This window comes from Panthera pardus, unplaced genomic scaffold (assembly GCF_024362965.1).
Source record: "Panthera pardus isolate Hobbes unplaced genomic scaffold, ASM2436296v1 HiC_scaffold_12, whole genome shotgun sequence".
NCBI classification, from domain to species: Eukaryota; Metazoa; Chordata; class Mammalia; order Carnivora; family Felidae; genus Panthera; species Panthera pardus.
In genome coordinates this window covers 41,157,558-41,171,086 of record NW_026526677.1, presented here as the reverse complement: position 1 = coordinate 41,171,086, position 13,529 = coordinate 41,157,558, and the positions used below count along the sequence as shown (strand labels likewise).

The following is a 13,529-nucleotide window of genomic DNA, read 5'->3' as shown; positions in this document are numbered from 1 at the left end:
CCCACATCATGTTGACAACACCAAGTTTGCTTGGGATTCTCTCTCTCCCTCGATCTCTGCCCCTGCCCCCAGTCATGCAAGCACATGCACTCTCTTTCTTTCTCTCTCTCTAAATAAATAAACATTTTTTTAAAATGCCACAGAAATATGTCTCACTAAATGCAAACAACTTCTATTCCCAATTCAACTTCTCCTTAGTCGGATCCCCAAAATGCCTGTGCCCACTCCAGACCCACTCAACACAAGAGGAAAAGTGATGGTAGAATGCTGGCGTGAACACAGAGGCATTAACTGCTTCAGTTAAAATATTTCACTTCTGCAGATTTTACAAAGTAATTGACCATATGAATCCTTTCCGAGGGCATCTCCATGGGTCTTGGAATAATTCTGTAGAAGTGAAGAGACTTTGAAGCTGAAGCTTCATCACATTCACAGTAAATGTCACTCTGTCTAAATACATGTCTGATAGGACACTGCAAAAGTCAAGCAAGACTCAGGATGATTCTCTGTTGGCAGCCCTGTTCTATACATACTAAGCTATGTGTACTTCTGGCCCATCCTCCAAATGACCTCCAATCACACGTCAAGCAAAAGTATCCGCAGATATACCCAAAAGCTAGGGTGGGGATGGCTGCAGCACTGGCCTGTTGAAAACAAGCATTCAGAACTTTCTCTGGCCAGGGCCTGACCTGTAGAGTCAATATATAGTCTGCATTATATGGCCCCTATTATGGGCATATATTTTACTGAAATTAGTATTATGGTTTTTTAGTGCCTTATCTCCTTGGAAAAAAAGTGATAAGGTAAATTGATCATCTTCATGGCATTAAAGGGACCCAAAAGGCTGTCATTTGATGTTTCCACATGACAATGACAAATTGGATTTCACAACCATTTATTAATGCTTCTATGTGCTTTTTATAAAGTATGTTGTAGGAGGAAATATAGGATTCAGTAATTATACTTAGGAACTATTCCCGCCCTCAGGGGGCTCTCAGCCCCTCTCCTGAGTGCAGAGCAAAGAGGAAGCTCAGTACTTGTTAGGCAGGCCAGCAGGTCGAAAGTGGTTGGGGTCTTTGCCACTCCGGCCCCATTTATTGGCGGCCTGGTCAGCCTTCGAGTCCTCTGCTCCGTGGCCGCTGCTTCGGTGCTTGAAAAAGTCTGTGACTCTCTGAGAATTCTCTCTGGCGTTGCTGGAATGGAGGAAGGCAGGTAGGAGATCAGTTAGGGGGCTGAGGAGCAATTGCCCATAACCCCCATCTCTCTTCTTTGCAAGGGAGAGCTGCTGACAGGAGCCAAGGAAAGAGGGGCTAAAACACTGACTCCCTGGCCCAGAGACAGAGCATCTCAGCCCAGGCTGATCCCTTACTGGGTGAACAGCACCCATAGGGGGAGGGTCGGGAATCACCCATTCCCACTGGCCTTGCTCTGACCCCATCAGCCACTCACGCCAACACTGGGCGCAGAGGGGAGGGTGGGCAAGAGAAGGAGGAGCCACAGTGTCTACAGGAGACTTCTCCAGGGCTTGGCCCCTCCTGGCTGTCCAAGGCAGCCAGGCTCAGCTCACCCAGCCCTGCATCCCCAGGAGCCCGTGTTACCTGATCACTTTGGCCGCCCAAGCGCCCCCAGGTCCCCTCCGTGCGGCATCATAGTTCCCCCGGGCGTGGAAGTATTTGTCTGCACCTATGTAATTGGCTTCTCTCATGTCAGAGTAGGCTCTCCACATGTCTTTAGTCCCTGGAAAGGAAAGCAAATGATGAGATGAAGGTGATCGTGTCTTGGCAAAATAGAGGAAAAGACATTTTCCTCCCACCGATTCTAAGATTTCAGTCTTTGACAAAATCCTTGGAGGATTTTGGCTGGGATGAGTGTTCCTTTACGTTTCACTTCCCTGGGTGAATGTTATGAGAAGCACCCTTGGTGCGTTTTATTCTGCTTGATTCCATTCTGAGTACTGTTGCTACTTTATGTTTGGCTGTGTGTGATGTGTGTGAACAAGAGGTGGGATGGTCTTTAAAGGATGCTTTGTCCTGCGATGACCTCTACCTGGACAGACACAGGGAACCCTGTGACTGGGACATCAGAACAAAGGCAAGTCAGAGGGAGGCTGCTGACCCAGAGGGCTCCCAACCAGGTCAAGGGGAGAAATTCATCCCTGTGGGCAGCTTGAAGACAACTTGGTCCTAAGTATTTCTGAAAGTCTGGGGCATGTTTGGCACCCAGGCAACTGTCAGAAGTCAACCAGCAGGTGGTAAAGGGGAGTTCCCTTAGAGAGATTTACAAAATCAGGTCATCAGACGCAGAAAAAGTACAACTGGTCCCTCAGCTCTAAAGTTCAGCGTCCTCCCAGTAAATGCAGGAGTATATTGCCATCCGCAGGGTGGTTATGCAGATGTACTGAGAAAAATGCACTTATAACTTCTAGAAGATTGTAGGTGTTCAATATGCTATCACTTCTCTGGGCCTTCGGAAGGCTGGGACAAAAACAGTAAAGCGACTAAGCTAAGAGGAAGATCAGACAGTTACAGACTGAAGGAATCTGAGCAGGCTACATAAAATGCAGACCCTGAAAAAGTAATGTATGGGGTGCCTGGGTGGCTCAGTCAGTTAAATGTCCAACTTCAGCTCAGGTCACGATCTCACAGTTCGTGAGTTTGAGCCCTGCATCGGGCTCTGTGCTGACAGCTCAGAGCCTGGAACCTGCTTTGGATTCTGTGTCTCCTCTGTCTCTGTTCTCCTCCCCTGCTCACACTCTGTATCTCTCTCAAAAATAAATAAACATTAAAAAAAAAAAAAGTAATGTAGTAGGCAAAAGAGAAAGACCTAGTGTCGAGTGTAATCATAGTTTATGTAATATCCATGTAATGCCTCATCTTCATTTTATGTGTTTATTATTTCTACTGTTTAGGATTCATTCATACATGTAAAGCTCTTAGAACAGTGCCTGGGACAGGCTGAGCTCAGCTACTGTTGGTTGTAGTTACTAAGAGCACAAGTTTGATGCACCCACTTCATGGCTGAGACACAGCAATGAGCTGTCCCCGGTTTCCCACTAGGTGGCAATGGAGTCCCAGTTGTGAGTGGGGAGCAGGCGCCCTGGACCCCAGATGTCTTCTGCTCTGCTGCAAGTTAAAACCCAAAGCTTATGTGACCTTCGTCCTGGGGATCCCCATGGAACAGTGCAATGCTGGCCAGAAGGGCCAGGGCTGGAGGGATAGGACACATGTCATTTAAGGGGAAAAACCACCAGTAGAAAATAAGCTCTAGACATCTAGCGCACAGTAAAATGAAGGCAAATCAATACCGTATCATAATTAGCAAACTTGCTACAGTCTAGAACTTAATTATCTCAACTAGTAAAGGGAAAGGATAATTTTGTCACGTGATAGAGGTGCTCTCTATAGCCACAATGCCAATCATATTAAGTAAACAAATGTGTCATTAACATGCATTCACCTTAAATATACACAAAGTTATAATGCCAGATGTGGTTCAATTGTTCAAAAAAGCCTGGGAAACTGCTATCTTGCAAACCGTGCTGCTTTTCTTCCCACTTGTGGCCTTTGCCCTGTGGGGATGTGGCCTCCACTGTGGTCAATTCTGGTGGGGGGCCAGTTGCTGCCTTCCCCGGACCGCCATCCTTTGGTCCTTACCTTGACCAGCTTCCTTGAGGAACGTGAGCCATCTTTGGCTGCTGACGCCCAGGACCAGGGAGCACAACAGGATGCCCACGAAAAGCTTCATCCTGCAGCAGAGTCACAGAGACACACAAGGAGGACACACTTTTGGTTTGGTTTGGTTTGGGGTTTTCGGGGGGAGGCGCGTGGACCCACACCTGTATCTTATCCATTACCTACGTCTACTTATTATTAGATGTTACCGATATCTATTTATCTATACACATACCTGCATATATACACACATATGTGTACGTATACACCCGTGTATATACACATGTGTGTATAAATGTAGGTAGAAAGAAATAGGCAATGTGTATACACATATATACGCAGGTGACACACGATACATAGAACAGAGGGTCCAGTTCTCCGTTGCCATTTGCCCCATAGGAATCCCGGTATGAGAGATTGCGCTGCGCTTCTAATATAAACCACTTGCCATTTCAGTCATCCCCTAGGAGCCCTGAAACCCGCTGTCCAGAAAGTTTCCAAAGAGGCCTTTGGGGATTTCGTGACCGTGTACCCATCTGTAAAATGAGGATTGTGGGACATGGCACACATATTTGCAGAACGCCTGCTCTACCCATCCGTGACTCCCACAGAGAAAGTACACGACCAAATCCCAATCCCAGAAAGTATTCACATCTGGAGAATTCAAATTGCCAGGAGAGTAGATTCAGGAAGGAAGCAGAGAGTGAGGACACAGCGAAAGAACGCCTTCGGGTAAGAGAATCTGCAAAGAAGGAAAGTGTAGGAAAGTCTAGCACCTCACCTTTGGCTGTCCCTTCGTGCCGAGGCTCCTGGTGAGGCTGAGCTGCCTGTGTCTCCTGCCTGCGAGGGGGGCTGGCATTATATATACTGACACTCTGCTAGGGGAGTGGGTGGGAAAGCAGGTGTGAAGCAAAAACACTGAGATTTGGGAAATTCCTTTTGGCCAGCACACAGCATCCAGAACATCAGGCTCCTTCTTCACGCCCGTCTACTTTCCAAGGTTGTGCAATCTGGCAGCTTTGAGGTGTGTAGCAAACTTGGAAATTTCTGCCTGTTTCCAGTGTCACTCCTGGTAAGAAAGGTTTTCTTCCCCACACAATAGTGCATTGAAAAATGCTGTGCAGGGTAATCAAAATTAGAAAGGAGAATTGATTGCCCGAAGAATGAGAGAACACAAGGCAAATGGAGGAGCAGCAGGGGCTCCATTAAAGGGGTGGCTCAGGATAGAGCTGGGACCCCAGGGAGCAGGAGTTGGAGAGGAAGGACAGACAACCAGGAAAATGGAGCTTCCAGCACCCAGTGGGTGGACTTGACCCTGATCAGTTGCTATGGAAGCTCCTAATGGCAGGTTACAACTGAGGAACTGCAGTGTAGAAATGTGATAACAGTGTCACATGGGAAGGACCCATTATAAAATGGTCAGGAAAAGGGCATCTGGGTGGCTCAGTCTCTTAAGCGTCTGACTTTGCTCACCTCCTGATCTCTCGGTTTGTCAGTGGGAGCCCTGCAGAGGGCTCTGCGCCAACAGCTCAGAGCCTAGAGCCTGCTTCATTTCGTCTCTCTCTCTCTCTCTCTCTCTCTCTCTCTCTCTCTGCCTCTCCTCCTGCTCTCTCTCTCTCAAAAATAAATAAACTTACAGAAATGTAAAAAACAACAACAGCAGCAGCAACACAAGATCAAGGTGGCCCTGGCCAGAGAAGGATTCCATAATCGCATCCTCCCATGGCTGTGTCTCTGCCCCCAGGGACAGGTACCACTGAGGAACAAATCAAAGGGAACTGGAAGCTGAGGACAGAGAAGGAGACAGGACACGATTGGCAGGAGAGAGGGGTGTGGACACGGAGGGACCTGGAGAGAGCACCAGGGTAAGCGGAAGGGCCTGGACAGGGCAGCAGGTCAGATCCGGGAAGGGTGGGTGCAGGGCGTCTGCCCTGTGTGACACTGACATGGTATCCCCCACACCAACCACACGGGCACAGGCCCGGCCTGCACCTGGGTGTCTGCACCTGGGTGTCCATCACCCCTGAGAATGAATGAACAGTCCTTACATCGAAGAATAACACACACTTTCCAACAATCTCTTAAGCATTTATTAGACACCTGTCAGGTGCCCTCCATCAGCCTCTGTGGACAGAGACCTCAATGACTCCGTGTCCCTGCCCTCAGGGGACTCCCAGCCCCTCTCCTGAGTGCAGAGCAAAGAGGAAGCTCAGTACTTGTCAGGCAAGCCATCAGGTCGAAAGTGGTTGGGGTCTTTGCCGCTCCGGCCCCATTCATTGGCTTCCTGGTCAGCCTTCGAGTCCTCTGCTCCGTGGCCGCTGCTTCCGTGCCTGAAAAAGTCTGTGACTCTCTGAGAATTCTCTCTGAGGTCGCTGGAATGGAGGAAGGCAGGTAGGAGATTAATTAGGGGGCTGAGGAGCAATTGCCCATAACCCCATCTCTCTTCTTTGCAAGGGAGAGCTGCTGACAGGAGCCAAGGAAAGAGGGGCTAAAACACTGACCCCCTGGCCCAGAGACAGAGCATCTCAGCCCAGGCTGATCCCTTACTGGGTGAACAGCACCCATAGGGGGAGGGTCGGGAATCACCCATTCCCACTGGCCTTGCTCTGGCCCCATCAGCCACTCACGCCAACACTGAGCGCAGAGGGGAGGGTGGGCAAGAGAAGGAGGAGCCACAGTGTCTACAGGAGACTTCTCCAGGGCTTGGCCCCTCCTGGCTGTCCAAGGCAGCCAGGCTCAGCTCACCCAGCCCTGCATCCCCAGGAGCCCGTGTTACCTGATCACTTTGGCCGCCCAAGCGCCCCCAGGTCCCCTCTGTGCGGCATCATAGTTCCCCCGGGCGTGGAAGTATTTGTCTGCACCTATGTAATTGGCTTCTCTCATGTCAGAGTAGGCTCTCCACATGTCCCAAGCCCCTGAGAGAAAAGGTCACGGCAAAAGGGATATCACGTGAACAGAAAACCTCTGGCACACCTCAGAGAAGAATCAGGGACGACAAATCTGCCACCGACTCCAGATTTCTGCCTGGTCCCCTTGGATAGCACAGGCTGAGAAGGACAAGTCTGCATCCTAGGTGGTTTCTCCAGCTTTCTCTAGTGGGAGTCGTGTGGATGGGGCACAGCTGTGTTGTCCCTGCGGGTCTATGTCTGCCTCTCACTTAGGGCTCTGCCTGAGCTGTTTAAACGAGAGAAAGGAGGTATCACAGAACAGGACTTGTCAACTTGAGCGCCCCTGAAATTTGGGGCAATTCTTTGTTGCTCAGGGCCATTCTGATATCGTAGGATGTATAGCAGCATCCCTGACCTCTCCGCACTAGAGGTGGGCAACATATTCCCTGAGGGTCACAAGCAGAAGGGTTTCCAGACATTGCCAACTGTCCCCAGGGCCCAAAAGTGCCCTCGGTCGGGCAGCACTGCTGTAAAATGAAGCCGCGTGTGACAAGGTCCAGGGGACGTGGTAAGTGAGGAGGTGACAAGAAGGCACCTTCTGGGAAAGGCCCAGGCATACAGCACTTCTGCCCTGAGGCCCAGGAGATGGATACTTGCAGAATGAGGGCGCATAACTGGGACCCGAGTCCCTCTGGGTGTTAGGGGCATAAACGGCATCCTGAAAACCTTCTAAACAGGCTGTACCGATGATATCGGCAGCTTGAGGAAGCAAGGGGTCGAGCCGTGGCCCATCAGCCCTACTTGGCTGCACCTTCTGATGACCTGGGAGCCTCTGAAGTCCTGGTGACCAGGTCACACCCGGCCCAAGTACCTCAGACTCTGGGGGTGGATCTCAGGCATCACTAGCTTTCATGCTCTCCGAGTGATTCTGACCCGTAGCTGAGATCGATAGCCACCCAGCTTTAGGAAGCTGCCTGGCAAGGACTCGGGCCTCACGTGCAGCTGGGTTCCAACCTCCTCTTGGCCACCTGCTGACTGGCAGTTAGTCCCTGGACAATGGACTCGGCTGCTCTAAACCCCAGTTTTGTCCCCTTCAAGTGGAGGACGATGTCTGCCTCCCCGAGGTGTTCTGAAGTCATAGTAAGTGACCACGTGTGCCAGCTTGACCAGAAGTGTCCCTGTTCGCCTAGAACTATCCCAGTGAGCCCTGAGAGTGTCATAGAAAACTCCTCGGGCCCAAACAAACCAGGATAGTTGGTCACCCTAAATTGCCTAGTGCAGGCTTGGTAGATGTTATTAGTTCCTCATTTTTATTTATTTTTTATTTTGGTCAAGTAAAATGCTAGGAAGGGGTAGGGAACAGGGGCAGTGTCACTGAGGATAGGAAGCATCAGTGAGAGCTGAGCTGAAGGTGTCTCTGGTTCGATCCAGGTAGGAAATGGAAGGAAGGATGGAAGGGAGGAAGGAAGAAAAGGAGGAAGCGATGAACGAAGGGAGAGGCAAAGAAGAAGAAAAGACGAACAGTTTTAATCATGCTTTGTGCAATGTGTCTGGGGAAAATTTTCTGCCATTGCAAGACTTACTCTGTTTCTACTATCCAAACTGGAGCTTCAGCTGGGAATGATGATTGCTCCTTCTCTAGTAACTGATGGGCACAGATCCTCTGGTTTTCAATCCGCTTGATGAAAAGCTCCCCAGACACGGGCACCTTCTAGCACTTAGGACAACACACCTAAGGCAGTAGGTCCACCCCTTGCATGTGCTCGGGGTGAGTCCCAGTGGCCCACGGATGCCACCCCCCCTCTAGTGCTTACCTTGAGCAGCCTCTCCAAAGAATGAATACCATCGGCTGCTGACACCCAGGAACAAGGAGCAGAAGATGAGGCCCGTGAAAAGCTTCATGGTGCTGAAAGGAAGGAGAGGTCAGGGGGCAAGGACAGGGCCCGCGCACCCCCCTTTGGGAGTTGCATGTCACGGAGTCACTGCTGCAAATTCCAGTGGTTCTCAGGAGACTCTTAGGAGCCCGCGTGGGAACCCTACAGCAGGTCCCCACTCAGAGCCGCAGCCCTAATTCTGGCCCCGTGAGCCCTGACTGCCCGGCTGGCTGAGAGTCCCCAAGGCGGCATTGATGGAGGAAGAGGGCAGTTGGGACCAGATTGTCCCTGCCTGGAGTGGCCTGTCATCAATCAACAAGCATTTACTGTGTGTCATCCTGCCAGCTCAGACCTCATACAGGACAAATCAGAACAGAATGATTATTTTGAAAGGAATTTACAGTCAGTTCTTTTCCACAAATCAGTCCTTGGAGTCGCCCCTCACCTGAGTCCCAGTGGAGCAGAACTGCAGGTCCCTGCCTACTGGGAGAGGTGGCCGGGATTTATACTGCGCCCTCCCCGTTGGGCGCCCCATGGGGATGCAAGAAAAGCCAGACCTGGTGCCCGGAAAGGTCCCTCCAGGTCATGGCCCTGAGAGACCTGCAAAGGAAAACGTACCGGACACCCGTGGTTTTCTTCATCCACAGGTCAACTTCCAGTTGTGCAACTGTGAGGAAGCAAGCTTGGCTGGTTCTGCCTGGAAGCTGAGTCAGAGGGGCTGTGGAGAGGAAGGATTGGAGCACCGGGCTGGGGGCTGGGGGCTGCTGGCAGGTGTGTGGTTGGGGCAGGGTCTTGCTTTACCGATCATTTCCTCCTGAGCATGAAGCCTGGTTAAGATTCTCTTTCTCCCTTTGCCCCTCTCCCCTGCTCACACACTCTCTCTCTTTATCTAAAAATAAAAAGAAAGGAAAGAAAGAAAGAAAGAAAGAAAGAAAGAGAAAATGTTAAAAGTAAATAAATAAAAATAAACGTTTTTAAGAAAATATAAATTCCAAAGTGGATCTGAGAAGAAATAGAGAAATAAAATAGAATAATGTATATAAATAAATTGAAACGATGAAGACTGTCCCCTCAAATTCCCAAAATGGAGTTCAGTTTTGCTGATGACTTTTATCAAATGTATACATATCATTTAATACATTAGAAAAAGAAGCAAACCAACCACTCCTAAGCCTGCTTTCCCTGCTTCGCTGCTCCTTCCCTTGGAAATCACAATAAAGGCTCTTGTTCACATTTCAGAACCTCACTCCCTCTGCCTCCTGACCTGGGCACATCACTGGGTGCTGACAACCCCACCCCGTGGCATGGGGTGCCCCATTTCTTTAGGATCTGTGAGTAAAAACCTATTTTGTTAATGGCAGCATTCTCTGATCTGTTGGTCTTGCCATACCTGAATACTGAATACTGAATACTGAATACTGCCATACCTGAATAATACTAAAATCTTTATTTTAAAAACAGAAATATTACTGTTACAAGTGTTTCATGCAGAAAAGAGAGCCCAAACTGTTGAGAATAGAAACAAAACAAAACAACAAACACAAAAGTCCCCCCTCACATCATCCGTGGGAGGGGAAGCATCTTGAGTCAACCAGGCAGGAGTACTAGTTGAGAGGCAGGGCAGGGTGTTGACCCTGATGCATTGAAGAAAGCCAGGATTTGGAGCTGTTACATCTCGCCGGGGATGCGATGGGGCGAAGTCCTGGGGAAACACAAGGTATTTCCTTCCCTGATGACTCCCCACCTGTTGGGAAGTCCAATCCCACAGGATTGGAAAAATGTTCCCACAGAGTTGGAAAAATGGGCAGTTCTGGTGGAAGCTGGGAAGCAGATTTGGGACATGCTAGAGGCAGTTGGGTTATAGGGAGCCATAGACTCACTTCTTCACTGACCCTCAAGCCGTTCTCACTGGTCCAAATACCAGCAATTCCAGACTTTCCCCCAGTGTGCCAGGCCTGGAGGTGAACATGTGTGTATGCGTGCCAGGCCTGGAGGTGAACGTGTGTGTGCCTGCCAGGCCTGGAGGTGACCATGTGTGTGTGTGCGTGCCAGGCCTGGAGGTGAACATGTGTGTGTGCCAAGGAGGGCAGATGTCAGCAGCTGAAGTCATCATCATCCCCACTCTTCCTGAGTGGCTTGCCCTAGCTTCCCTTCCAAGATCTGGTGGGGACGGCTCTCCTTGCTGGGAGCTCCCCAACCCTGGTGAGCCTAGAGCTCCTGAATCAGATTGAAGGCCTCCGAAAAGTGGGGGGCCCTGCTCTGGGCAGTATGCCTATCAAGCAGGTCTGACAAGAATATATCCTAATGGAATTATGGAAAGAGACAATGTGTCAAGAGAAATGGGAGTCTCCACGTAGGCAGAGAATCAGCTTTCATTAAAGAAAAACTGGAAGGCAAATCACTTGGGCCTGAAAGTACTTTCTGTTTATTGAACAGAATTATCATATTCTGTTATTCTAAACAGAATTATCATATTCTGTAATTCTGAACAAATTAATCATATCTCTATGAAGGTAAGAGAAAGCAGGGAGTTCCAGAATGTTTAGGACACAGAGAGCTAAACATGCTCTCCTTATTTTCCTAACTAATCAGATTGAGACAGACTGTCTGGTAAATCTAAAAAATTGGCTTTGCCCGATCATAAGCGGTAAGTTTCCCAAGTTGGATGTTCCTGCCAAAGAAAGGAAAAGGAGCCTCTTTTTTTTTTTTTTTTTTTTTAAATTTTTTTTTTTCAACGTTTTTTATTTATTTTTGGGACAGAGAGAGACAGAGCATGAACGGGGGAGGGGCAGAGAGAGAGGGAGACACAGAATCGGAAACAGGCTCCAGGCTCCGAGCCATCAGCCCAGAGCTCGACGCGGGGCTCGAACTCACGGACCGCGAGATCGTGACCTGAGCTGAAGTCGGACGCTTAACCGACTGCGCCACCCAGGCGCCCCAAAAGGAGCCTCTTTTTGACATAACATTTTATTGCCCCTCTAGGATGAAAACTTTTTCTCTTTTATAAGACTGAAAAACATGCTTCATGATCTAGAGGGCTGAATAGCCTGATGGGTACCAAAGGTTTAATGATGATTTGTGAGGTGCCCTTCTTATTAACACTTGAAATCTATTTATTTATTTATTTATTTATTTATATTTTATTTTAAGTTTTAATTCTAATTCCAGTATAGTTAACATGCAGTGTAAAATTATTACTTTCAGGTAAATATAGTGATTCAACACAGCCATACAACACCTGGTGCTCCTCATGACAAGTGCACTCCTTGACCTCCATCAGTCACAGAAAGGTAAATACTATATGATTTCAATCATACGTGGAATTGAAGAAACAAAACAAAGAATCCAAGGTCATCACTTGAAATTTAAACAAAACTTAAGAAAGATTACCACGACTTAAAAAACTTCCCCTCCCCAGAAGAGTTCTCAGTTTCACCAACACTGTCCAGTTCCAAAAGAGATTTGGGGTTTTGAGTTGTCTCTAATTCACTACTCCCTTTGGAAATGTTTAAAAAGAAAGGGAATAAAATATTTTATTTTATTAAAAAAACTTTTTAATGTTTATTTTTGAAGGAGAGAGAGAGAGAGAGAGAGACATAGCGTGAACGGGGGAGGGGCAAGAGAGAGGTAGACAGAGAATCTGAAGCAGGCTCCAGGCTCCGAGCTGTCAGCACAGAGTCCGACGCAGGGCTCGAACTCATGAGCTGTGAGATCATGACATGAGCCGACGTCAGACGCTTAACTGACTGAGGCACCCAGGGGCCCTGAGAATGAAATATTTTAAAACACGAGGTAGTGGGGGTTTTTCGTATGTTAACAACATCAGTTCCGAACTCTGACTCACTGTTGCTGACAGTGGCTCATGACTGAATCCCACCATGTCCCACTGGGTGTCCTTTTCCTTTATCCATTCCATCAGGTAGAGGCCAGGAGGCTTCAGAGGCTCAATAAGCCCCACCTAACAGTCCTTGGGGGAAAAGACCCAGACCTGAGTACAGACAGTTTTGAATCAGGGTTTTCTGGTGCCTCGAGAATGCAAATTGGGAACTCCAAACTAGGAGGAAAGGGTTCTGTCTTCAGGAGGATGCGTGGGCTTTGTAACGCACACCAAACAGAATTAGGAGTCCATGTCTTTAATTAAAGGGGTTAGTTCTTTTACATTCCTGATGATTAGCTTGTTAAGTAGAAGTGATGGAAGAGAAATCATTTCTCTTGCCCTCTCAACTGCAGTAATCAATAGCCTAGTGAATAATCATTAAAGGGGCAGGTGATCTTTTGACAGCTGAGCCATTTATGATTTATTAATTTTGAGGAAGACACGATGGGAATCCTCAGGAAGTAGGGTCTGGGGTTTATTGTTCTTTGAGGGAGACAAAAATCTTATGAGGATTAGTGACACCTTGCCTCTCTTTTCTTTCATTATATTTTCTGTACCCATAACCTTTTCCATTTATTTATTGGAATTTTATTGATTTTACCATTACATAAGTATGAACCTTCTCTCTATGCATGTATAATATAATCATTTTTCTCCTTTGTCACATGACTCATTTTCACAAAGGCATAGCCTGGATCTGGTTATTTCTCACCCCCACCCTTAACCCCTAATGTGTGCCCAATAACTAATCTAGTGATTGTTGCATAGAAGGCACTCAATGAATAGTTGATAAATGAATATATGAACAACATGTTATCATAGGGAATTTCAAAAACCTAGAATAACACGAACAAAACCTACTACCTGGAAACATGGAGACTGTCTGATGTGCAACTTCTTAGGCTGTGTGTCACTGTGGGAAAATGTCCTTGAACATTTGAAAAATGGAATTGTATTGTATTGCACTCTTTCTCTCTTTTTTTAATGTTTATTTTTTGAGAGAGAGAGAGAGACAGAGTGTGAGTGGGGGAAGAGCAGAAAAAGAGGGAGACACAGAATCTGAAGCAGGCCGCAGTCTCTGAGCCATCAGCACAGAGCCCAACCTGGGGCTCAAACCCACAAGCTGTGAGATCATGACTTGAGGCGAAGTCAGACGCCCAACTGACTGAGCCACCCAGGCACCCCTGTATTCTTTTTCTCTTAAGACATTATCTATGCT

The 13,529-nt window shown here is 48.1% G+C and overlaps 2 protein-coding genes across 3 annotated transcripts; both read right to left on the bottom strand.

Moving 5' to 3' along the window:
• Nucleotides 1-878: 878 nt before the first annotated feature.
• On the bottom strand, nucleotides 879-4,567 carry LOC109271214 (serum amyloid A protein-like). The gene is made up of 4 exons (XM_019456469.2): nucleotides 4,453-4,567; nucleotides 3,654-3,745; nucleotides 1,599-1,737; nucleotides 879-1,193 (listed from the first exon to the last, which is right to left on the bottom strand). Exons 2-4 carry the CDS (start codon nucleotides 3,742-3,744, stop codon nucleotides 1,031-1,033), a joined length of 393 nt encoding a protein of 130 aa, XP_019312014.2. The 5' UTR covers nucleotide 3,745; nucleotides 4,453-4,567; the 3' UTR covers nucleotides 879-1,030.
• A 1,171-nt stretch (nucleotides 4,568-5,738) lies between these two features.
• Nucleotides 5,739-8,938, bottom strand: LOC109271213 (serum amyloid A protein). 2 transcript variants are annotated; one of them, XM_053899920.1, is made up of 4 exons: nucleotides 8,835-8,938; nucleotides 8,374-8,465; nucleotides 6,448-6,586; nucleotides 5,739-6,043 (listed from the first exon to the last, which is right to left on the bottom strand). In XM_053899920.1, exons 2-4 carry the CDS (start codon nucleotides 8,459-8,461, stop codon nucleotides 5,881-5,883), a joined length of 390 nt encoding a protein of 129 aa, XP_053755895.1. In that variant the 5' UTR covers nucleotides 8,462-8,465; nucleotides 8,835-8,938; the 3' UTR covers nucleotides 5,739-5,880. The 2 variants fall into 2 exon arrangements, with proteins under 2 accessions (XP_053755895.1, XP_053755896.1); XM_053899921.1 differs by having other exon boundaries at nucleotides 8,879-8,899.
• Between the last annotated feature and the right edge of the window lie 4,591 nt (nucleotides 8,939-13,529).

Coding starts and splice junctions, on each gene's coding strand:
- LOC109271214 (XM_019456469.2), bottom strand. CDS start 3,744: ATGAAGCTTTTCGTGGGCATCCTGTTGTGCTCCCTGGTCCTGGGCGTC. Junction 1,738..3,653: donor CCTCAAGGAAGCTGGTCAAG/GTAAGGACCAAA, acceptor TTTCCTTTCCAG/GGACTAAAGACATGTGGAGA. Junction 1,194..1,598: donor TGGGCGGCCAAAGTGATCAG/GTAACACGGGCT, acceptor CCTCCATTCCAG/CAACGCCAGAGAGAATTCTC.
- LOC109271213 (XM_053899920.1), bottom strand. CDS start 8,461: ATGAAGCTTTTCACGGGCCTCATCTTCTGCTCCTTGTTCCTGGGTGTC. Junction 6,587..8,373: donor CTTTGGAGAGGCTGCTCAAG/GTAAGCACTAGA, acceptor CTTTTCTCTCAG/GGGCTTGGGACATGTGGAGA. Junction 6,044..6,447: donor TGGGCGGCCAAAGTGATCAG/GTAACACGGGCT, acceptor CCTCCATTCCAG/CGACCTCAGAGAGAATTCTC.